Consider the following 21,172-nt stretch of genomic DNA (forward strand, 5'->3'; position numbering starts at 1 on the left):
AAAGGTAGATGTTTTTCCGAGAAATAATTCAAGAAGCGAATTCAGCGATACGCAAAGTGAATTGTGAATCAATTGAAGTCTACAGACGCACTCTTAGAGTTTCTATAGAGAAATTTCAAGAAGTCAGTTCAACTGCTCGGCAGTTTTAGCGCTAAGGTACGCGAACGTCTGAATTCGCGGCTGGGTTCCTCTTACGCGTCGATTGCTTCACGCTTGAAATTACCAAGAGAAGTTTGATATTTCTTCGTGTACTCAATGAAGATAAATTTTCCCACTGAACCACGTTCCGAAACTGAATAGTTACTTTCCTAGTGAGAAACGATCAACGACAGAGTATATTCCTCGAGGCGACGTTTATCGCGAGAGGGCCATTTACTTAACTCCCGACGAAAAACGTTCTCCCTGACGATGCGCCGCGAGTATTTACCGGTGTGTACAGCTTTTTAAATCGTCGAGGGTCGAGCGCACCCCTCCTTGCTCGCGTGTCCTCGTCGACGAAAGCCCCGGGACGCGTCCTTCGCCGAGTCCCTCCTCTCTTTACATCCCGCTGAATGGCCCACATTTCCGCGCGCACAATTGCGAGTCGCCGAGGGTGGCTGGGTTTCTGGAACCCCTCGGATTTTCGCGCAGGAACTCGTGGAAAAGAAGAAGGGAACGGGTTGGGGTCCGGTTTGGGGCGCTTTGAGGGACGCGGCGCGGTCGCGGCATTGTCGCCCGGGCCCGTGCTCGCCGCGCGTTCCCATTATTGCATCATAATGTTGTATCGCGACTTCCGTCGATCGTTTGTGCCCGCGTAAAGGGGTGTCGCGCGCCCGGCCACGTGCGCCGCTGTTTTCCTCCCCTCGTTACCGTGGCTCGAGCTATGAGCAGCAGCGCTTGTAAACTCTCCGGTGAAAAGGTCTCGCCCTCCGCGCGTTTACACAGCGCGCACGTGCCCCCGCCGCGACGGCGGTTTCCAGTGTTTACGCGTATATTAGGCGAGCCAGATAATCCTGTCGCCGGAGGAACTCTCTTTCTCTTTAGTATTTTCAGAGAAAACAACCACCGTTGCCTGGATAGGGAGTCGATGGGAAAAGAGAGGAAGGGTTGCCAAGTGCGTGGACGTGTAACAGCGATTGTCGCGAGGCTTGCGTCGCCGTGTTACACGGGATCGGTACGAATGGCTCGATCAGCTGTCGACACTGTCCCCGGTACTCAGGAGCGGTGTGCAGGCTTGATATGCAACGGGCGACGATAATGAGGCTTGTACGATCGTGCTCGGTCATCGTGTATCCACGTACGTTTCGGTTCGTACCGGGTCTCGAGCCGACCCGCGCGAGGGGAATCGTAAACTCGGCCCAGTTTCGGGCTCACGCTTTCCACAGAAATTAATGGCCGCCCATCCAACACGCCTCGACGGGAATGGATTTAATCGCTCGCGTGCACTCGAGCCGGCGGACTCTCGTCGCTCGGAGATCCTTCGCTGCGAGGCGCAAACTGTGTCAGCAAAGGACGCCGCGTTAATTACGCTCGCCGCGTTAACGATGGGAACCGCTCGATCAAAATGCAAACAGAATTCAATTACGAACGGACGACCGTGACGACCGGACGTCTTCGTCGTTCGCCGTTCCGAGGGGAGCAACAAATTGAACACGATCGGGGATCGGGCCGCTGCACAGTGACGCGTGTCTAATTGCAATTGTAATTTCTACCGAATGATATTCCTTCGTTCGCGAGGTTCATCGTCGGGAAGCAAACTGCATTCGGCGGATATCGGTTCGTAACGTACGGCGAACGAGGCATTCGTTTATGACATCGACCGAGCGTCGTTTACCGGGAACGAGAGGATGCTCGTTTGAATTTCGATCCCGTCGAAGTGGGGGGCAAACGAGCGTTCATCCGGTTAAGCGGGAGCGGGGAGAGCTCGTCCGCGACGCGGTCACGGATTTTTCGGTAAAAGGATTCCCCGCGGCGGCGCTCTTTCGCGTCGCCCTCCGGAGCACGGCGATAAATTTTCGGCTAAGAAGCGGCCTTAATGACCGAGCCTCCGCCGGAACAGCAATTCAGGTCCGTGTTCACCGAGGCACCGGCGACGCGGTTCGATTTCACGCCGGGAGTTAGCGGCGGCCGATCGATTCGATCGAGGAGCATTCCACGAGGCCCGGCACAGGTGCCGCGTGCAATATCAATGCGATCCCCGGCTAATTATTCAAATTGCCCGGCCGCTTTGTAGAATCCTTAATCGCGGGGGACCCGTTTAAGCACGTGCTTTCCCTAATTGCGTTTCAGGCCTTGTTGCTTTCGTTCTACGGTTCCCGGTGTCCCGGCCGCTCAGTCGGATCCGTAAACCCGCAGGGAATATGGCGGTCGCGTCGATTAAATATTCCACCGACGAATCGTCGGTGAATTCCTGTCCCCGTTGCCAGACGCGACGCGTTTCGGTAGAATTTCCATTGAGCGCCGCGACCCAGCGCGCGCGTTCCGACGGAATTCTTCCGGCGTGTTCTCGATTTACAGCCGCGAGTGTTTGCTCCAGACCGCGGACGCGGTTCCCACCGAAATAGATTCCAGGGAATGCAGGGAAACCGAACGGTTTTCCGTCCCGTCGTTCCCTGCCGCGGCGATTACGCCTGGAAAACGTTCCCGCCAGCCGGCGAACGGAAACACGCTCGTTCGCTCTCTCCGCCGTTCTCGCGGCACTCGATGTCACTTTTTAGAATAGCCGCATCGGGGATGGTATAAATAGCGACTCTCGGTGCGAATGCCGCGGCCGTTGGCTTCTCGGCTTGCGAGAAAACCAGACGCGCGCGTCGGATGGACCCTTCCTTCGCCGGCTTCCTGAAATAAAGTAATTACTTGCATCCTAAGGGACTCACCGGTAGCCTCGTGAAATTCAACGTTCGTTAAGTTTTCTTGAAGCTTCGGGTCTGTGGGATACGGTTACACGTGGAAATTCAAACGACTGCTGAAAGGGAGGCGGATAATGATTACTGCGCGATGCTTTTATTTATTGGAAACAAGACGTTGAAATTGAACATTCAACTGGAACCGAGCGCAGCTCGTTCTAATAACCGTTCCCCGGATCAATGTTTCGCGCGCGTCTCGCGCGTCAGAGAAGCAGACGAAAGGAGCGGGTCGTCTGTTTTCGCACGGCGGATTGCGAGAGCGTTTCCGGTCGCCGGCACCGCAATAAAACGACGCGGAGGAGAGACATCGTTTTGCTCGTTAGTGTGTCACCGTGCCACTCCTAGCGGTACATCGAGCTCGCCCCGGCCTCTCGTTGTTATGCAAAGAACATTTCCTCGTCGACGAATCGACGGCCGGTTCCTCCGCCTCCGTTGACCTCTCGCGCTTTCCAACCGTTCGTTGCACTTTCCGCGGTCGAACTTCCTGCAAGGAAGAGCCGCGCGCTGTTAAATGTCACGCCGGGGCGACGCGCTGGAAGCGGTCACTGCTCTCCGTTCGCCGATCGGAGGGTTTCATTCGCGCGTTAACGCTTCGACGGTGGTATCTTTCATAGACGAATACCGCCCATCGCTGGCGGTCCTTTTCTAACATTAATGCAATGCGATATCTACGGAAGCGAACGTATAAAAGTACTGTCAAGTGCTAGGAAGCTGCCACTCTCATATAATTGTTCAAATTCGGTTCCAATCGCATGATTCGCCGAGGCGCTTATACGCACCGATCGGATCGCAGAACGAAGAAAGCGAAGCGACGTCCCGTGACGTCACGAGTTCCAGTTTCCCAGCAGTTGACGGTAAATGGGACAATATCGGAAAACGAAAGGGAACGCCGGTCGGACGCTTTAATTCGTTTTCCCCGATGGATAAGTTGAAACTGTCGAGGAGGTCCGGCGAGGGAAAACACCGGCGACGGATTACCTCACCGTCGGGGATTCCTCGGATCCTTGCGCGCGCGGTTACACAACGCAACGCCCCATTTGCATAAAAGCCCCGGCCACGGCCGGTGCACGGTGAACGTGCTATCGGACGTTTTACTCTCGAACAGGAGGTCGTGTGCGCGCAGGGGCAGCATCGGAGCTTCTGCCTAGGAGGAGTCGTAACGGGAGACAATGCATACTAAACGTATCATGGGTAGTCGTACTCCCGTGTCGTAACCATCGTCGCAAGTCATAACTAGATCGTAGATTTTATGCATTTACGGCGCATACAATTGTCCGGAGCCGAACGGATGAAAGAAGCTGGCCCTTGGCTGCTTAAGCGACTCCTCCTGCACGCCGATCCGTTCTCGAGGCGTTTAAGGCAATTTAGAGAGCATATTGAAACGAATGGTGCCATTCAAGTTTTATTTTTAGTAAATAGATAATGACGCTAGGAGATCCGTCCCGCGTTTGCAGTAAATCGTGCGTAGTGTTAGACACTTTTTAATGTCACAAGAACTACCGAGCACTTAAGACGATTAATATATCAGATCCCTATAGAAAACGCAACAATAGGTTATCTCCGGTTCATTATAGTATTAGAGTGAGACTACTTGTTTTTATAATAAAGAGATATTAATAATTGCGAAACAACAAAATCGAAACCGGTCATTTCGATCGATACAGTGCTTCTAGTGTTAAGCGGATTATCGACTCCGGAAGTTCCACGGTGTTTTATATATGTAGAGCAATTAATCCGATAGATACGTGTTTCTGTAGAGATCCCATATTCAGCGGGAACCGCGCTCCGTTGGTGCCTGCGGCGAATCGCGCGGCTAAAAGCAATCGGCCAAGTTGGCCGAGGAATATTTGTTCTACTCGCGGCGGTTCACGGCGAAATCATGCGTGGGTGGCGTCGAAGGTCCCCCGAGTTCTCGATAGGAGAGGCTCGCGTCGCCTCCTAAAATTCGCGAAATATTTATAGCTCGCAGCTGCACAATCGCCACGGTCTTGGAGCCGTGGGAGCACGCACGCCTCGCCCCTCCCCGCCGCCCCTCCCGTTCCGCGTGCGTGTTCGACGGCAGCGGCTCGCCGTTTACCAGTAACCGATGTAACGTAACGGTGCGTGAAATCCACATGGCACGCCAGGTCATCGTCGGGAAAAAATCATCCTATTAACGGTACACGAACGTCGTCCTTTGAATTCGTCGCGCGTAGACTGTCGCATAGGAGAGCTGCTGCCTCGCCTCGCCGCGCCGCGCCTAACGAACGAACCGAGCGCATCGGTTTTCATTCGTGGAACGAACATTTTAATCCCACGCTGAAATCGCGAGGACGAAGGCTGCGACGTGAGAAATTCACGGAGGAACATTCGATTGTCTCGATCGTTTAGCTACAGGGACACGTTTCGTTCGACGCGTTTCGTTCGTACGGATACTAGAAAACCGCAGGAGGAATCGTGGCCAGAACGAACGCGCGCATTCGAACGTCCGCGTCGCGCAGGACAAGATCGCTCGACCGAGAAATTCCGAGCGCACCCCCTGCAATTACACACGTCCCAGATATCCCTTTCCGCCGTCAGTCGCCATGTGTTCGGCCTAATAGTCGGCCGAAACGACGTCGAAGCCGGCCGACACGGATTTCTCGGAGTCGTTAAATCGAGCGAACTCGAAACGGGACAGCTGTGAAAATTTGTTTTTCAGCGGCCTCGTCCCTGCGCCATCGTGTGCGTACAGCCACGTATGTATCTCTTCTGCCCCCCTTCCTTCGGCTGGCCGTAGTTTCCCCGGATCCGCAGGAACGGGCCGGTTTTCCCCGGTTTCGAGGGCGAAGGGATGAAACCCTTGAGCCAGCCGACACCCTCGCCGACGTCTTCGCACGAGGGGTTGTCTCTCTGTCGTGTAGCTCGGCGGAGAGTGGGCCACTCGTGCGAAAGAATGGACACGGAAAAGGGGGTTGACGGTGGTGTAGTGCACGGGTTGCGTGTACGAATCTCCGGTATGTACACTTGTGCTCAGAAGCATCTTACCATTCGGAGGAACTCAATCCGCAGAGGTTTCGCATTCTTGAACATTTCCGTCATCCCCGTTTCGTTAAAAACTGCGTGCTCCTCTACTTCAAGCACAAAAGTGTAACTATTCTTCGAAGGTATTAGAATATCTAAGAGACTTACGGAAGTTCGTCCTAACGAGCAACCTTAAAATCGAACCCATCAACTTCAACACATTTCTCTAAATACGCCTCGTGGTTCGTCGCGTAGCCGAAGGTTTCCCTTGCAAAGCCGCGTGCAAGCTGCGAGAAGAGGTTGTCGAATCGAAGGGAAAGAAAGGAAGAAAGGCGGAGGCGGGTGTACGCGAGGACCGCTCCGCTCGCAAAGAGGAAGAAGATGGGCGTGCTGGTATTGTCGCGGCCCTCCCCGTGCAGAGACGAACGTCCGAAGAAGCCTTTTGAAGGGCGGGCTGCCGTGAAGACGGCGGTGGTCCTTTTGTGTCGCACCCCTTCGGTTGATCGTATCTCCGCAACAGTTACTTCGAGCGGAGGGGAGCCAGCGCGAGCTCGGCCCGTAATTAGTGTATCGCGGCGATCACCTTGACTCGCGGGCCAATTACGCGGGCATTCGATTCGCTCTGCGCCCGGCCAATTAAGTTATTCGGCGAGCGTGCCGGTTCCTTTAGCCCGGCACCGAAAGAATCCCGAACGGCCGCGCCGTGTGGGAAACCTCGGCAGAAGTTTCGAAACGGAGCGATTTAAAAAAGTCCGGTAAAGGTTTCCGGGGAATCGCGGGAATCCACCGGCGTGGAAACCCGATAGCCGGTCTCCATGAAGATTCCGTGTAATAACACCGCAAATGGGAGGCGACCACGTGGTCGTGTGTCGGCCCGGTGGCGCGTAAATCATCGAACGCGCCGGGCCCCGGATAGGAAGCGTCGTTGCGTCTCGCAGGGCGCACATGTCCCGGATACACGGGCCCGGGCCCGCGAGCGTGGAAAGAAAAACAGCCGTCTTCGTGATGTCTTTGACGTGTTCACGCGCATGCCGGCCGTACACCGCAGCGGGGTCTCGCGACACCGTCGACAATGGGGGTTTAAGGCTTGCGGTCAGAGGCTCGGGAAGTCGTACATTCGCGACCGCAACGGAAATTAAATCCACGTTGCTATCGCGGAATGTTCGGCTCGTCCGAGGGAAGCAGACGGCTTTTAGCCTGCGGCTCGCCTGGAGTCAGTCGGGTCTGCGTTATTCGACTAATTTCTCCGGTTGCCTCGAGTATGTCTTCTCCACCCCTAACCGTCTGGGCGTGTTAGCGCGGCGTAGACTTTGTATTCTTAGATTTACAGTTGGGTTATTTGTACGTATAACTATACTATCGTTGATCGACGAGGATCCACGAAATCTAGGAGAGTCCTGGCCACCGTTCGAGGGTCGAAACTGTTCGCCTAGCGTTCGAAGCGTCCGTTGCACACGCTTCCACGTATAATGGGTCTCCATTGTCGCTTTAATGGATCAATTTATGGTGGCCCGTTGACGTCGTCCCAGTACATCGATGCCCTATGCATCCGGACAATAGTTTCCCCCCGGGGTTTGTCCGTTGCCAATGTCGTCGGCAAATTGGGGGTGTTTTCTGTTTCCGGGATCGTCGACGAGTCGCGAAACGATCAAAGGGGGCCGACGATGAGGCCAATAAACGCGCGCGTCCACGGCGTCTATAAACGGTCGTGTTGGTTCTTCATTGGTAAATTGACGTTGGTCCTGCCTCGCTTTAAGAAGCATTAAATAATCGACCCCCTGCGACTATCAACCAATCGACCACGTCTATCTTCGTGTCGGCCGCGTCGTCCGATTGCCGTTGATCGGCCGGTCGAGATAAGATCGCCAACGGAACGATCGGTTGCCGAGTGGATTCTTTTGGGACGTGAATTACCTTGACGCGTCCGAAAGAATGGTAGACGCTTAAGGTTTCTTTTTCATGGGAAATTAATAAAGGAGAGGAGAGTCGAATCTTTCGAAGCATCAAAGTGACGCGTGTTCGTAGTTCGCTGATCCATCGATTTTGCGCGATGAGCTCGACGGTTGATGGTACGTTGACTGATACTTTATTGTTCTGTTCGCAGGCATCACGATGAATTGGTCGGACCACGCTTTATGGTGGCCGGAGAGGAATCATTGGCTGACAAGGACGAGGAGCACCCTCGATCAGTACGGCGTCGCGGCTGACGCGCGGCTTCACTTCACGCCGATGCGCAAAACGCTGAGAGTCCAGTTGCCGGACATGCGTTGCCTCGATTGCAAGGTCGACTTCTCCGTGAAGACGTTCAACGCAGTAATTAATCTCTGCAAAGAATTAGGCAAGTCCGCGTTCCACGATCGTCCGTCGTCCGCGATACCCGGTTCTCGCGATGTATGTACGATACACGCCGGAGCGACCGATTGAAATCGATTCGAAGTCATTCGTATCGGACATTCTTCGAGATAATCCACATTATCGAAGACAGTCGACGTTCACGGCGGATCCGCGAAACGGGAAAAGTAACGCGCGAAGCGTCCGGCGACGCATAGGTGTTAAACGCGCGCAGCAAAAAGCTTCGACGGTGCTAAATGGTCTACAAGGGCCGGCGTTTTGAAACGAGATTCCTGGACACGCCGTGGCGGGCGTGCGACACGTAACAGGGACGGTGTTAATTAATCGCCGTGATGAAATGAAATTGTTAAATTCAGTCACGCGAAGGTCACGGGTCCCTTCGTGCCTGAGCATCGGCGAGGCAGCCTAACGGGCAGCTTTTTAATCAAGGAAGTGGTTCGCCGCGATAACGAAGCTGCCTGTATCGCCGCGTCTAGTCTCCCGGCCGTGAAACACGGAGAAACGGGCTTACGTTTTTCTCATTTTTCAACGTTCGTCCTCGCGGCGTGCCGGAGAGAACGATTAACCGGCGGGCGTTATTCGTTCCGATCGCGTTCCCGGTTCGTCCGAGCGGCGATGGAACGAGCGCAGAAGCTACTCGCGAAGCAACGCGCGCATTCCTGTTGTAACGGTTATTAAGTCGTGGTTTCTTGCCTTTTTGTCCTCATACTGGCAGACAGATGACCTCGCCGATAGCCTTCCGCGTGTCACGCTCGTAAATAGACTGGGCAGCGTGAGCTGTTGCCACTGATATTGTTTCCACGCGACAAAAACATATGATGGGAACGGGCGGACCTCGAGCGGTACAAAAGTATTAACCCTCGTTCGTTCCCATTCGCCCCATTTAAGACGAGTAATCGCAACGTACATTCCGCGCGCCTAAATTCGAAACGTTCGAACCTGTCGAGCGAAGAAATAGTATTTCGGTAACGCTCGCGTAAGATCATTCTACGAAACGGAAAACGATCGGTCGATCTAACAGCTGTCACGATGATTTAGGTATCAGACATCCGGAGGAGCTCTCGTTTTGCAAGCCGCTCGAGCCGAACCACCTGAAGTACAATTTGAAGGATCTGCCGGCGAAGAAGAAGATCGAGAGCCACAAGAATGGTCACTGGAACGTGCCCGCGGACACGAACACGTTCATACCGGTCAGCCAGAGTCCCAAGGGATCGACGGGCAGCCTGGACCAGAGCAGCCCTTTCATGTGCGCGCCGGTCACACCCAACAACAGAAATCACAGCACTCCGATCAGCTCGCCGGTGTCGGTGAGTACGAATTCTCGCGCGAAATCGTACCGCGAACGGTCACGCATCGGAGAAGGAGAGGGAAGAGAGAAAGAGAAAGATGCAGATACGCTCGACCGGATCGGATCGATAGGATCGGAAATACCGGGGAGAGAGAGCCGGGACCCAGGACCTGTTATGGTAATAAATAATCCCCGATCGACCTCATTGCCGCCGCTATGATTTATCGGTGTCGGGCTATCATTACCGCGCCGCGTAGCCGTTCATCTCTGGAAAACTAATTTGCTTCTCTTCGCGATCGGGCCCCGTTTTTCCGGGCCCCGGGAGTAGTCATTACGCGTATTTATTACTCCCCGGTACGGCGCGAGCCTCACCGGTCCGACCTGCCGCTCGCTCGCTCGCTCGCTCGCTCTCGAGTTTGATCCTCGCTCGCACCCGTTCCTCGCATCTCTCCTTTTCTGTTCCACAGCAAACCGGTACGTGGAAGAGGAACAACAACTCGTCCGGTTTCGGTAGCTCGGACTCGTTCAACGCGAACAACAGCACGATGAGCCTGGAAGCGCTGAACGGCGCGCTCTCCGAGTCCCTGGCGCAGAGCCCTACCTCGATCTCGCCGGAGGTGCGGGCGAAATTGGTCAGGCCGAAGAATCTCGTGGAGCGCGCCCGTATGAACGTCGCGTGGCTCGACTCGTCCCTGTCCATCATGGAGCAGGGGATCCGCGAGTTCGACACGCTGCGGCTCAAGTTCAAGTTCTACTCGTTCTACGACCTGAACCCGAAAACCGACGCGGTCAGGATCAACATGATGTACGAGCAGGCCAAGTGGCAGCTCCTCGCCGAGGAGATCGACTGCACCGAGGAGGAGATGCTGATGTTCGCGGCACTTCAGGTAAACTTTCGTTCGCCGGGAAGTTCGCTCGACGCGCGTAAACGTTTCGCCGGATCGACGTTGAACTCGTTGAACGGTTAATAGGGAGCAAAGAGAGAGAACCCCTAGATTTCCGACAGAGGAAATAACTGTCCATTTTAGAAACTGGCCTCGGGCCAGTGGCGGACAGCTCGCGGTGCGAAGCTTTCGTAACGTTGCCATGGTATTCGCCGGAACGGGGAAAGAATTGTGTACCGAATTCATTTGTCCGGTACGCGCGCACGTTCGTCTGTGTTTACGCGGTAAAGTCTTGACGATCCAAACATCCGGCGCCTGCACAGACCGGATCCATCTATATATACACCGAGAGCCGGTAGACGAAAATAGCTCGCGATATCTTGGAAGAATGTTGCCAAAGTGGTGTCAAGATTCTCGATAAAAAGTGTTCAATTGCATAATGGCTCGCCTTGATCCTCGTAGCAGGACACTCTACGCATAGAGATATCGCTACCCTGATTTTCCCGGATTCAATGAGTCAAGACTCTACATCGCGAATCTATCCGTTAGACGAGCATACGTTGAAAATCACTTGCTCACGCGGCTCGGGGAACCGGGATAAGTACTATTTAAAAACGTGACGAGAAGCGGTCCTCCGGTTATAGAGATCGGCGGGAACCCCCACGCGACGCGATCCATTTGCAAATCTCTTGGTCGGCGAGAGAGAAGATTCTTTTTTCGATACGCCTACCAGCTCCCTTTGATCCGCGAGCATAACGATAAAAGGAGCGGACACGCGCAGCCGCGACGAGTGACGTGGTGTTCCGTGTTCGCAGGTGCAGGTGAATCTGCAGGCGAGCGTGCCGCAGCCGAGCTACGACAGCAACGGCGCCTCGTCGCCGGTCGAGGACGACATCGACGCAGCCCTGACGGACCTGCAGGTCACCCTCGAGGGCAGCAACATCAGCAACGGTCCGAGCGACATCACCCAGGTGCCGGAGCTGTGCGACCACCTGCGCTTCTCGAAGCCGAAGCGCTTCACGCTGAAAGCGTTCAAACGCTACTGGGTCACCTGCCGAGACCTTCAGCTCAGGCTGTACAAGACGCGGGAGGAGACGAACAGCACCGAGTCCCCGGCCCACGTGATCAACCTGCGCGGATGCGAAGTCACGCCCGATGTCCATCTGTCGCAAGGGCGCTACGGAATCAGGCTCGAGGTGCCCAGCGCCGAGGGCATGACCGAGATGTGGATCAGATGCGACAACGTGAGTGCATCCTCGGCCACGCCTTCGTTTGCGTCCGACCTTTCCGAATGCGATTAATTGCGATCACTGTCCTCGAACGGAGTGATCTGTCTTCGAGCCAAAGATTCTATTTTCTATGTCGCTTTCGCAGTGGGAAGGAAGGTCTTTGTTAAAAGTCTCAACGATCACTGTCTTTTGTGCTCTTTCCTCGCTGTAGTTGACTTGTTCGACGACGGGGTCTATAGTCGGCGGTTTCTTTTTGTTACAGGAACAGCAGTACGCGAAATGGATGGCGGCGTGTAGACTGGCGGCCAAAGGCCGCACCCTCGCCGATTCCTCCTACGAAAGCGAAGTGAATAGCATCATAGCCTTCTTGCAATTGCAGAGGCCCGCCCCTGCACCTGCGATCAATCCGAACGCCCTGGATATTGTACCGGAAGACTATGTCGCGCCTAGATTCGTGAAGAAATTCAAGGGAAAAGTACGCTATATATATATATCTGTCTTCCGATGGAACATGTCTCTTCGAATATTCGTTCGGGGTTCGCTAAACTTCTTTCTTTCCCGCAGCTGGTTCAGAGAATTCTGGAAGCGCACGCGAACGTGAAGGATCTTCCTCTGATCGAGGCTAAACTGAATTACATAAAGGCATGGCAGTCTTTGCCCGAGTACGGCATCGCGCTGTTCGTCGTTCGGTTCACGGGGAAAAGCAAAGACGAGCTGTTGGGCATCGCGAATAACAGGTTGATGAGGATGGAACTTCACAGTGGCGATCACTTGAAGACCTGGAGATACAACACCATGAAGGTGAGTGTGCATCGGGGCTGAGTGAACTTTAAAGGGGATACGTTCCGCTCGAAAATGTACAATTCGAAATGTTCTCGTTGCGCAGGCGTGGAACGTTAACTGGGAGGTGAAACACATGATGGTGCAGTTCGAGGAGGAGAGTATAATTTTCGAGTGCCAGTCCGCCGACTGTAAGGTCGTCCACGAGTTCATCGGAGGTTACATATTCCTCTCGATGCGATCCAAGGAGGTGAACCAAACGCTGAACGAGGAGATGTTCCACAAATTGACCGGGGGATGGGTCTAAGGGATCGTTGGACGTCCGTGGAACCGCGGGAAGCGACGGAACCCGTTCTCCGATAGCTTCCGACGCGCCCGACGTAGCCTCGATTTACCCATTTATTCTTATCGTTCGTTTTTTGGAGGAACAAAGAAAATCTCCGATCAGATAGGAACGACGCGACACGCATGTTGGCTGACATTTGTAAAAAATACTTAACTCTATACACTTAGGCACGCTTTATTCTAAGAGACTTGTAAATAGGTGAACAAGTTGTCCGTATACAACTGCCAAGATCGTAACAGATCGTTACGTCGCGAATTAGGGGACGAGAAGACTCGGGAGAATCCGTTTCCAGCGGATTTAAGATAACTAAGATAACGTGTTGATAACCGTGTTACTTTTTGTACATGACAATGATAAGCAGTTTTTATCCGCTGAGAATCTTGTTACGGAACACGCAGCGACGCTGCGCCTCGTTCAGCCGAGAGAAACACGCACAACGATCGACCCATAAACAGATAAAACCGCGCCCTTTTCTACACGCGACGCCGTTGATTAAGGTCATGAACGAATTAATATTTTTAGACCGATAAGCATGCCTCCCCCTCCTGTACTCTCTTCAACCCAGTCCCCCCAGCCCCCCTCCGACCATCCCTAGAGAATGTTCTCAATGATTTTTCGACGGCCGGCGTTGGGCCAATCTCTCTCGGGCGAATACATGTATCTTTTCTTTCACATCATGGGGTGCTATACCGAGCGAGATTGCCCCCCAGGAATTCGACCGGCACATTGAATCGTGTAAATTATTTGTTGTTTTAATGTAAACTATATATCTATTAAAAAAAACAATATTTACCTGTACCGTTGCATATTATCTATCTACATATAGAGGTCACGTTACCGAATGTGTAATCAGAAAAACTATAGTTTTGTATATTGATAGATGCTAGTTGTACAATAAACCTAATTATTACTAACCCCCTGGACACCGTCAATATCTCTACCCGAGAGCCCGTGAAACGAACGTGGATCGATTAAAACCGCGAGATTCTTTGATAAAGTATGCATTATTAAAAACCATGTATAGGATCGACAATAATCAGGATAGTAAAAATAAAATCAAGTACAAACATCGGCGTCTTTGCTGACGCACGGATTCCTAAGCGTCCTGCCGACGTCCGACGCACGAACACGAAGCTGGTTCATCCTGTGGTCCCGGCTGGTTTCCCGTCATTCGACGGCGGACAGCTGCGCGTTCTTTCCCTGGTTGTCCGTGGATTTAACCGCGCTACCTTGGCCGCGGTTCTCGGAGTTCTTCAACGAAGGCAGTCCTCTAAGAACCACGGGCACGTGACAGCCCCCCGCGGCTCCTGCTCCAACCAAATTTCCTCCGGCTCCGCATACCTAAAATGAAAATGAAGCTTCAGTGAAATTGTCTCGCACCTGTTCCGCGGTTGAGCTTTAAAATATAGATCACCTGCGAATGTATGGGCGGCGCCGAGTGCACGAGTCGTCCGGAAAGGGAGGTCGGTTTCTCTTTCTTAGTTCGGACCCATTCGTGACACAGGACCCTCTCCAACGTGAGCCTCAAGGTGATGTCCGGCTCCAAGATATGCTTGACAATATTCTTGGCCAACGCCGACACTGTTTCCCTGACTCGCGATCGGAACATCCAGTTCCTGGACATCTGGTCCTTCAGCAGCGTCTTCGGGTTTTCGTCGTCGAACGGCATCGTCGCGTTCAACATGATGAACAGAATGATGCCCAGGGACCAGACGTCCGCCAGTTTCGGATTGTACGGGGTCCCGGAGACGACTTCCGGCGCAGCGTACGCCGCGGAGCCGCAGTAAGTCTTGCTCAGGACACGCCTGCCGTCCTGATCCACGCAGAACCTCGCGAAACCGAAATCCGCGAGCTTCACGTTGAACTTCCGCGAGAGGAGAATGTTCTCGCACTTGAGATCGCGATGGGCGATGTTCTTCCCGTGCAGATAATGGAGGCCAGACGCCATCTGCCTGAACCAGAGCTTCGATTGCTGCTCCGGTACCACGCCGTTCCTCTGCACGAACTCGAGCAGGTCGCCATTATCCGCGTAACGCATGAAGATGAACACTCTCGGGCCACGCTGCAATATGCTGTGCACCTGAGAAACGTTCAGAGTTCAATGGCGTGTTATTTCTAGTCGAGCGGTCCCCGATGGAAAGTCTTCGGTTGCTTTTCAGTTCCGTTATTCGTCGGGCAGAATCATCTTACTTGGATGATATGAGGATTTTCGATCTTGGTGAGGATCTCGAGTTCGCGGGGGAAGAACTTATTCAGGAAATCGCGGGGCGCTTTCGTCTTGTCGAATATCTTGCACGCGAGTCGCAGTTTCTTCGAACTCGACCCGTCGACGTATTCGGCAAGATGCACGGTAGCGTACGAGCCCTGATGTAACGGGAAGAAGTCTTAGGCTGATTTTCAGTTCGGAGACAACACGAGAGAGAGAGAGAGAGAAATAATGTCGATCGAAACTGAGGATGAGAAGAGGGAAGAAGGATCATTATAAAAATTGTGGAGGGCAACGGTAATTGTCCAATAAGAAGAAAATCGTATCGAAAGGGGCTGGAAGGCAAGCGGTGATCACCGTTGAGACGGCTGAAAGAACATGCAGTTTCGCTTCAACGAAAAGGAAGAGAGCGCTGGGACACTTCAAAGGTAGCGCAAAGTTGAAAAAGAAACGCAGGGAACAATGTTAAGGAGCGGGTGAAAGAAACAGGTGCGGAAGAAGTGGAAGAGGTTAACGAACAGGTGAGGTATAGAGGGATGGGGGTAAATAACCTGTCCGATCTTTTTGCCAATCAGATAGCCCCGCTGCTCAAGAGCGTTCACCTCCGAATTTCGGGGGCTGAGTCGCGTGGCCATGCCAGTGGATCTTCATTGGATTTTTTAGACCGGCAACAGGCGAGTTTCTTTTTCTTTTCTCCTGTATGCGTGCTCCTGTCTACTTTCGCAGTCGTTCGCGTAACTTCTACCGATTTTTCCCCGAATAACTATGAGAAAACTTGTGCTTCTTCGTAGCCCTCGACACGTCTGCCCATACCTTCCTCGAATCGGATGGAATTCTGTTGTGACAAACGTCCAGTTCGCGGTCCCCTACGAAGTCGAGGAACAACTCGCGTTATATTTTACATTGACGAACCCGTGTCCGGATTCCTTTCTGACATGTCAAATGGCTGCGTGGACTAGAATTTTGAGCGTCGAGACCAGCTTGTACCTGGTACGAAACGGGGCAGAGAGAAAGATCCGTGTCTCATTCGAACACAGCCATTATACTTAGAAACAACGAACAGTTGACCAGCGAGTGCGATTCAGTGTGGTCGGCTTTGATTATCAATTATGTTCAAATTGTACATCGGTGATCCGTATAGTCGGTTCGTCAAAAATCCGGAGGTTTTAGTTAGAAATGTGTAGAACAATTATTGTCGGCTTAATTATGTGTAAGATCGCGAGGAGCGTCTTCGCTGATCGACAGAGTTTCTCTACAGTGTTTTAGTCGAATGTTCTTTCCAGCGCAAAAGTTTAGAACAGATTCAAATATTTTGGGTCGTGTACCTTCCATTTATAGCCTATTATTGCTACACCGTGTACGCATGCCCGTAAAGCCATTGAATAAAGGGAGTTTTTTAGGAAAAAATGACTTTTGCCATTGCATACCCTACACATCATTGTTGAAGTGGAAAAAAATTTAAATAAACAGCTGGAAAGAGAATACCTTTACAAATTGCTTACATTATTGTGCCTAATCATTTGCACATAGTTTTGTAAAGATATAGTACACAAATATTGTTAAGTATAAATTAACAGTTTAAGGTGAGTGTGTAGAAATTATTTATTAAACGAACTTATACATTCCGTTGAAATGATTTATGCAGCAGGATCATCACCCTTAGTAGTACGTGTGTAAATCAGTTGTGCATGGTGTTGCACAACTTGTTTGATAAGTCCTTTTTGTTGTAATTCTATCAATGCCCTCCTGGCAAGTGAACCACGAATCTTTAATCTTTCGCTAACAATTGACGGTGTGATCAATTTGTACTGAGGTACTTCTGTCAACAATTTGTCGTATGTGCTCTTGTCGAACAGAACTTGATTATTTAATTTGTCACGTACTTTTCCTTTGGACCACTTCTGCAAAAACAAATAGTGAAATTAGCATCTCTCCTTTCAAGTTAAATTTAAATATGTTTATTGAAATATTATTTCAGTCTCATTAAATCAGTTTTTCTACTTCCACTGTTTATCAAGGAGATAAGGTTTCATCAAGAGAAGTTTCTTAGATATGATTGCAAGATGTAAAATAATGGGAACTATGACACAAACCTTCTTTTTGGCTTTGCCACCTGATCCTCCCTCCTTTTTCTTCTGAGTCTTCTGGGGTTGCTTAGAAGACCCTTTCGTATCCTTCTTAGGCGGCTAAAATGAAAGACGCAATCAGGTGAAATGTTCTTAGAACTTGGAGATTCTATATATTACAAACTAAGTTATCAGGCTCATTAAATCAGTGTATTGCTATCACGATGTTTTCTAGAATAGGTTTCTCATCATATGATATTCTTAGAATCAAAATATTAATCGTTGTACAACATGCTCTATAGAATTAGTATACACAAAATAGAATCTTCTGTCGTATCAACAAAGTACATACATTGGAGATGTCTTAATATGAATAAAATGAAGGTTAATCTTCTCTTTATTCAATGCTTTCAATAAAATAAGAGAACCGATCTATTAAAAATGAATTGGTACTAAACACGGAGAAATGTATAGTCAAATTTATCAGGCGTATAGTATACACCATGTGGATGAAGTCACTTGTTGAGGTTAACCGTTCAATCACATATAAAATTTATGGTGTTCTGTACAAGTATCTTGAAAGAAAAACTCACTGTACACAGATTAAAACTTTGTTTTCACTCACAGAATTACTTCAAGAAAATCCAGTGAAAAACAAAAGGGAAAGTGTGCGACGAATACTCACCATGATGGCTGTTCACTCGGAAAGGAAAGGGAAGTACGTCGGTCGCCATCTCTGAAGCTTATCTCTGTCAGCGACCTCTGTTTCACTACGTTAATCAGTTTCGTAACAACTTTGAAACAGAGACCACTTATAGGAATAAGGCAACAATGATTAAATAACTTCATAGTTAAATTGAAATTAATACCTTTACTGTATCATCGAAAGAGATTTAAACACTAAGAATTGCACGTGTCACATACAACTTGATGTCAAACTGTCAGTCGCTCAGGAGTGGCTGTAACGTGTTAAGCATGGCGCTCTGCCAAGCATTTTTCGTGCCCGGTTTTCTATCTTTTTGACGCGTTTGTAACATGTATTCGCTTCAAGAATACCATCAATGATACCACTTCAAGAATGTCATTAAAACTATATTGAGTCTTCGTTTTTATATACAGTTTCATACTGCAAAAGGTAAATCCATCGCTCCAGTTGCATTGCTATAAGGTTAAGAAATCTTTCATACTTGCGACGTGTCATTTTTTTTTTAAGGGACACAATTTTTTAATAATCGGTGTATCGTATGAATACTTTTATTAATAGCAACGTAACAGATCTTTTAAAACGGTATGATGTATTTAAAAGTATAATTTACAATTTTATTTACTTATCTATTTACGTATTTATTTATTTATTTATTTATTTATTTAATGAGCTGTGCGATTAACGAGTTCGATTTCAACATATTTTTAATCATATTTGATAACTATTCTTATGAAAGCATTGAATATGGATGTAAAATATTACCTTAGTGTGTATATGTTGGAATAAATAATGTTTCTGTAGAGAGACTATGTTTCTAAGTAACATATGTGATGCCTAATATATTAAGAAATGTGTTTTCTGTTTTATAGAAAGAAGATCATTCATAAAAACAGCCCTGGCAATCTTACAAAATGCTTCCTATTTCGCACAAAGATTCGAGAAATCTGGGAAACCGGATAAAAGAAAAGCTGCTGGGATGGAAGCGTCTAATATTTTCTGACAAAAATACTAGAAATTTGTTTATGTTCTTAATGCTAAATCTATCTTTTGCCTTTGTTGAATTATCATATGGCATATGGACAAACAGTTTAGGTTTAATATCGGATAGTTTCCATATGTTTTTTGATTGTACAGGGTTATTGTTTGGTTTAGCTGCATCTGTTATTACAAAATGGAGGGCGAATGAACGATATTCTTATGGATATGTCAGAGCAGAAGTTTTAGGAGGATTTGTAAACGCTCTATTATTATTCTTCATTGCTCTGTTCATTATGTCAGAAGCTGTTGAGAGATCCATTGAACCACCAGAGGTCAAACACGAGAGACTTCTTGTTGTGTCTGTCTTGGGATTGGTAGTTAATTTAGTAGGAATATATGTGTTCCATCATGGACATGGACACGGCCATGGATCGGGACATGGCCATTCACACTCACATTCTCATTCTCATAGCGGCCATGGACATTCCCATTCGAACCACAGTCATAGTCATGATCATCACAACATTGAAATTGATCCCTCCTTTAGTGGTACAAATTCTCAGATCATGAAAGGAGTATTTCTGCATATTTTAGCGGATACTTTGGGATCCGTAGGTGTGATCATATCTGCAGTGCTAATGCACTTGTTTGGCTGGTTTATAGCTGATCCAATTTGTTCCATGTTGATTGCAGTATTGATAGTTTTAAGTGTACTTTCATTGATGAAAGACTCATGGGAAATATTAATGCAAAGGCAACCAGCAGCATTGGATTATGTTCTACCACAGTGTTACAACAAAGTGACCCAATTAGCTGGAGTATACAGTGTACAAGAACCACATTTCTGGACTTTGTGTTCAGATGTATATGTTGGGTGTTTGAAGTTAGAAGTGGCTAGAACAGTAGATCCCAAATATGTTGTAGCACACACTCAGATGATATTCCAAGCAGCTGGGGTAAGGCATTTAACGGTCCAGCTGGATTACGCACGCATGTGATCTCTGAAAGACATTAATGTCATGAAGTGTTCTTATAAGTGCTCCAAGACTGTATCTGTTTGCGGAGTCTGCCAGAAACAAGCGCGGAACACAGCTGTAATGCAAAATATTTCTGTCATCTTAAAGCTGTGCAAATGCATTGTTCTAACTAACACCAAATATCAACTTGGATTACAAATTGTTTGAAACTATCGGCAGTTCTTCAAAATTCTAGGTAACATTTAATACAGGATACAAACATACTCCTAAGGATTGTGTTTCATTTATAATTTCATTCCTCCGTTTTTGCTATTGTATATATGTAGATATCAATTCACTTGTATCTCTGGATTATTTACTTCTGTACCAAAATTAAATTAATCATTGTTTACAAGAACTATGATTTTGTACTGCTTGCTCACTGAAAATCATCGAACAGATTTTGTACTATTCATTCATTACACGAAGATTGCATTTAAACCATGGAAAAGGAATACTAGTGCATTAATTACATACTTTTCTTATCATAGCACGGCTATTTTAAGCTGCGTCTAATATCGTTTTCATCCGTTGTTTTGTTAGTGAATAATTTTACGTGTTGGTAATAACATATAATTTGAGCATTATAGTCAGGTGTATCGCAAAGGGATTTGACGAATAAATTACTATCTTTTTGTAACACCGACGCAATCATAAATGATCACCTTCAAACGGCCACAGACAGTTAATCGATATTATACAAGAACAAAAATGTATATTACATATACACATATATACATATAATTATATACACAATTTAGGTCTATTTGCGATACATTTGATGTATATATGTATATGTATAAATACAACTTCACAAAGTGTAATATAAATTGATATTCTTAAGTTTCCGTGAAGTTAAAGTCTCCTCAAAATTGTACTTACTTCGTACAATTTATTTGTGCTAAGTGGCGGTCATATTTCGATGGATGCTTAACAGCAGATACAGAGGAAATTATATCACGGCGGCGTGTTTGTATTCGCGATACTCGTATCTGATCGACGGAATACCGCGTAACATCAAAATTAATTGTACCGTAGGAAAGTTTATCGGATCTTGTAACATTTCGCCCGAAGGCCGATAGCCGAGCTAGATTATCGAATGATTTGTAATCATGAATTTGTAAGCACGACCAGCGACATTCCATATAGCCGAGATTCACGATTTGGCTTACTTCGAGCTGCGATGACGACGTAGGTCAGAATCCGATGGCGGAGTGGAACTAAACGTTGATAGAAATCGATAAGAGTAATATAGGAAATTTTTCTATTGATCACGAAACATGACATACAATCCCATGAGACTTCTATTTAAGAAGCGCGATGAAGTTTTCAGGATGAAAGTGAACGTTGTTACGTTTTATTAACATAATTGTATAGATGGACGATGAAAAGAGAATAATCTCGATGTCAACAGGATGTAAATAATAAAGAAAAATGACTTATATTGATCTTGT

At 48.8% G+C, this 21,172-nt stretch overlaps 4 protein-coding genes across 5 annotated transcripts in view; 2 read left to right on the plus strand and 2 right to left on the minus strand.

Moving 5' to 3' along the window:
• Window positions 1-13,669, plus strand: part of LOC116432638 (unc-112-related protein) — a 45,906-nt gene extending 32,237 nt beyond the window's left edge. The window contains exons 2-8 of the mRNA XM_031989799.2: window positions 7,972-8,205; window positions 9,258-9,526; window positions 9,975-10,394; window positions 11,207-11,635; window positions 11,883-12,095; window positions 12,185-12,421; window positions 12,507-13,669. Coding sequence (XP_031845659.1) covers window positions 7,972-8,205; window positions 9,258-9,526; window positions 9,975-10,394; window positions 11,207-11,635; window positions 11,883-12,095; window positions 12,185-12,421; window positions 12,507-12,707 — 2,003 coding nt within the window. The 3' untranslated portion in view covers window positions 12,708-13,669. The remainder of the gene's footprint in view (window positions 1-7,971; window positions 8,206-9,257; window positions 9,527-9,974; window positions 10,395-11,206; window positions 11,636-11,882; window positions 12,096-12,184; window positions 12,422-12,506) is intronic.
• Window positions 13,670-13,782: 113 nt separating this feature from the next.
• Window positions 13,783-15,587, minus strand: Tssk (Testis-specific serine/threonine kinase). Its single transcript, XM_031989802.2, has 4 exons — window positions 15,504-15,587; window positions 14,937-15,110; window positions 14,161-14,826; window positions 13,783-14,087 (listed from the first exon to the last, which is right to left on the minus strand). Exons 1-4 carry the CDS (start codon window positions 15,585-15,587, stop codon window positions 13,914-13,916), a joined length of 1,098 nt encoding a protein of 365 aa, XP_031845662.1. The 3' UTR covers window positions 13,783-13,913.
• Window positions 15,588-16,536: 949 nt separating this feature from the next.
• On the minus strand, window positions 16,537-17,791 carry RpS25 (ribosomal protein S25). The gene is made up of 3 exons (XM_031989808.2): window positions 17,704-17,791; window positions 17,046-17,138; window positions 16,537-16,853 (listed from the first exon to the last, which is right to left on the minus strand). Exons 1-3 carry the CDS (start codon window positions 17,704-17,706, stop codon window positions 16,590-16,592), a joined length of 360 nt encoding a protein of 119 aa, XP_031845668.1. The 5' UTR covers window positions 17,707-17,791; the 3' UTR covers window positions 16,537-16,589.
• ZnT86D (solute carrier family 30 member 7) lies at window positions 17,786-21,166 on the plus strand. Of its 2 annotated transcripts, none has more exons than XM_031989806.2 (2): window positions 17,786-18,153; window positions 18,594-21,166. In XM_031989806.2, exon 2 carries the CDS (start codon window positions 18,636-18,638, stop codon window positions 19,698-19,700), a length of 1,065 nt encoding a protein of 354 aa, XP_031845666.1. In that variant the 5' UTR covers window positions 17,786-18,153; window positions 18,594-18,635; the 3' UTR covers window positions 19,701-21,166. The 2 variants fall into 2 exon arrangements, with proteins under 2 accessions (XP_031845666.1, XP_031845667.1); XM_031989807.2 differs by lacking the exon at window positions 17,786-18,153 and adding an exon at window positions 18,164-18,306.
• Window positions 21,167-21,172: the final 6 nt, after the last annotated feature.

Source organism: Nomia melanderi, chromosome 8 (assembly GCF_051020985.1).
Source record: "Nomia melanderi isolate GNS246 chromosome 8, iyNomMela1, whole genome shotgun sequence".
NCBI classification, from domain to species: domain Eukaryota; kingdom Metazoa; phylum Arthropoda; class Insecta; order Hymenoptera; family Halictidae; genus Nomia; species Nomia melanderi.